This window comes from Corylus avellana, chromosome ca7, assembly GCF_901000735.1.
Source record: "Corylus avellana chromosome ca7, CavTom2PMs-1.0".
Classification (NCBI taxonomy): Eukaryota; Viridiplantae; Streptophyta; class Magnoliopsida; order Fagales; family Betulaceae; genus Corylus; species Corylus avellana.
In genome coordinates this window covers 26,723,932-26,725,864 of record NC_081547.1, presented here as the reverse complement: position 1 = coordinate 26,725,864, position 1,933 = coordinate 26,723,932, and the positions used below count along the sequence as shown (strand labels likewise).

General features: G+C 35.9%; 1 protein-coding gene across 1 annotated transcript in view; it reads right to left on the bottom strand.

Moving 5' to 3' along the window:
* Positions 1 to 1,079: 1,079 nt before the first annotated feature.
* LOC132188071 (uncharacterized) overlaps positions 1,080 to 1,933 on the bottom strand; it is a 1,594-nt gene continuing 740 nt past the window's right edge. The window contains exons 2-3 of the mRNA XM_059602481.1: positions 1,323 to 1,928; positions 1,080 to 1,193 (exon numbers count right to left, since the gene is read on the bottom strand). Of these exons, the coding sequence (XP_059458464.1) occupies positions 1,080 to 1,193; positions 1,323 to 1,928 (720 nt within the window). The remainder of the gene's footprint in view (positions 1,194 to 1,322; positions 1,929 to 1,933) is intronic.

Sequence of the window (1,933 nt, the reverse complement as noted above, 5' to 3'; positions counted from 1 at the left end):
GTTCGATGGCTTGCCTGTTACCCTTTTTATAGTACTATGGCTGTATGGAATTCACTCTTGGAATTTAAGTGCATTCTGTCTGTTTTACCCTATAAAGATTAAATAAACATTTTGAAGATTCTGCTGCAAATATGGAACTGTTGATTTTCTCGATGGATGTATTAGTACTTGAAGCAATTAAAAACCCAATTGGAGTTCCTGAAGTGGAACAGTCAAATAAACATTTTGCTGCAAAAAACTTAAGATTTTCTCGGTGAAAAATGATTGGAGTTTGTGAATTGGAACAGTCGAATAAACATTTTGCTGCAAGGGACTGTTGATTTTCACAATGAAAATTAAATCCTTTTGAATGCACGTCTATGATCAGGTGAAAGGAAGCGGATGAACAAAGGCAAATTACGGATCACATATATTCATCTAAAAAGTACGGCGGTGCATTTGGGGTTGTAATTTCATAGTCAAAAAGTGCAATTTTAAACTAAATCAAAGAAAATAAATTATTTAGGATTGTGTTTTAAAAAAAATTGCAATTAGAAAAGGCAGAAAAACTGCATTTTCAAATCGCATTTAAAATGAAGTTTTTTTTTTGACAATTCCCAATTTTAAAAGCTAAACTGAGGTTTAAATGTCAAACTACTGTTTTGCCAAACAAAACAGCGTTTTTAAAAATCATGTTTTTAGCAATTCATCCATTATAAAATCGTTATTTTTAAATCGTAAATCTAAAACTATAAATAAGGTTGAGGTTATCTGAACCCATTCAAATGCCACTATAAATTAACAACTGATCCCTTGAAAAGTCAACTATACTAAGAATTATCTTCATCAGCAATATCAGTTTATAAAATAACAGAAGTTTACTACATGACTGCAACTAAATGAACAAACATAAATTAACAATCACTTGTATATTATCCTGGATGAACAAATCCAACAGAGCAGTTACACCTAGCTAGTAATTAAGCACACTGATTTTCGACATTGCCACAGTTGCTAATTAACTTGCTATTATTTCATGATTCCTTCACAACAATCAAACCCTTGATTTACTCATTCCTATACGGAAAGTGAATCATATTTCAACATGTCCCCTCATTCTTAACTGAGACCTCAGTTCGAATGATCTTCGCTGGAAGGAAGACATCAGTCAAAACAGTCTTTGATTGCAAAGAAGCATGGAGCAATTTCACACCCTAAAATCAAACCAGATAAATAAAGAAAACAATAGTGTTATAATATGTAATGATACCCTTAAATTTAACGACTTTGTTGTTCAAAGTTTACCAAAAATAATAAACAAACAGACAGCAAAAAAAATATACCTCATCCATGCCAACAACGACCACTCTCTCCTCAATTTCCCTTATATCGTTGACATTAAACAGGGAAAGCAGAGTGACAAGAGAGGTGGTGGACAAGACCTTTACATCCAGATCATCCGTCACCATGTATGTAACCGTCCCTCTCACGTAACCTTCCTCACTAGTGGAGAATGCGCTTGGGGAGTCTATGATTGTTGCTAACAAGTTCCGTCTAGTTCCGCACGAACCACAAATTGTGTTATTGTTATCAGCCACATAACTCAAACAACAACTGTATGCGCTCGGACGCAAACTCGAACACTTGTACAATCGACGGAATGTTGAGGCAACGTTTGGCAATAGGAGAGTGGGGGGTTTAGCACCAGGCATGAATACTTTGGGTTCTAACAGGAAGCTTTTGTCTTTGTATAGTTGGATGTGAGTAACACTCATATTTTCAATGCTCCGGTAAAGGCTTTGCAAACTGCCTACCGAGACACTTTCCTCTTTCAGAAGCCGGAAGACAACTCCGACCGGCAGAGTGAAAATGCCAAAGAGGAAATCAACAAATTCCTTGTCTGCTTCAGCATAGAGCACCCGTCTTTGGCTTCCCTTCTCTATGAAAAGCTTCA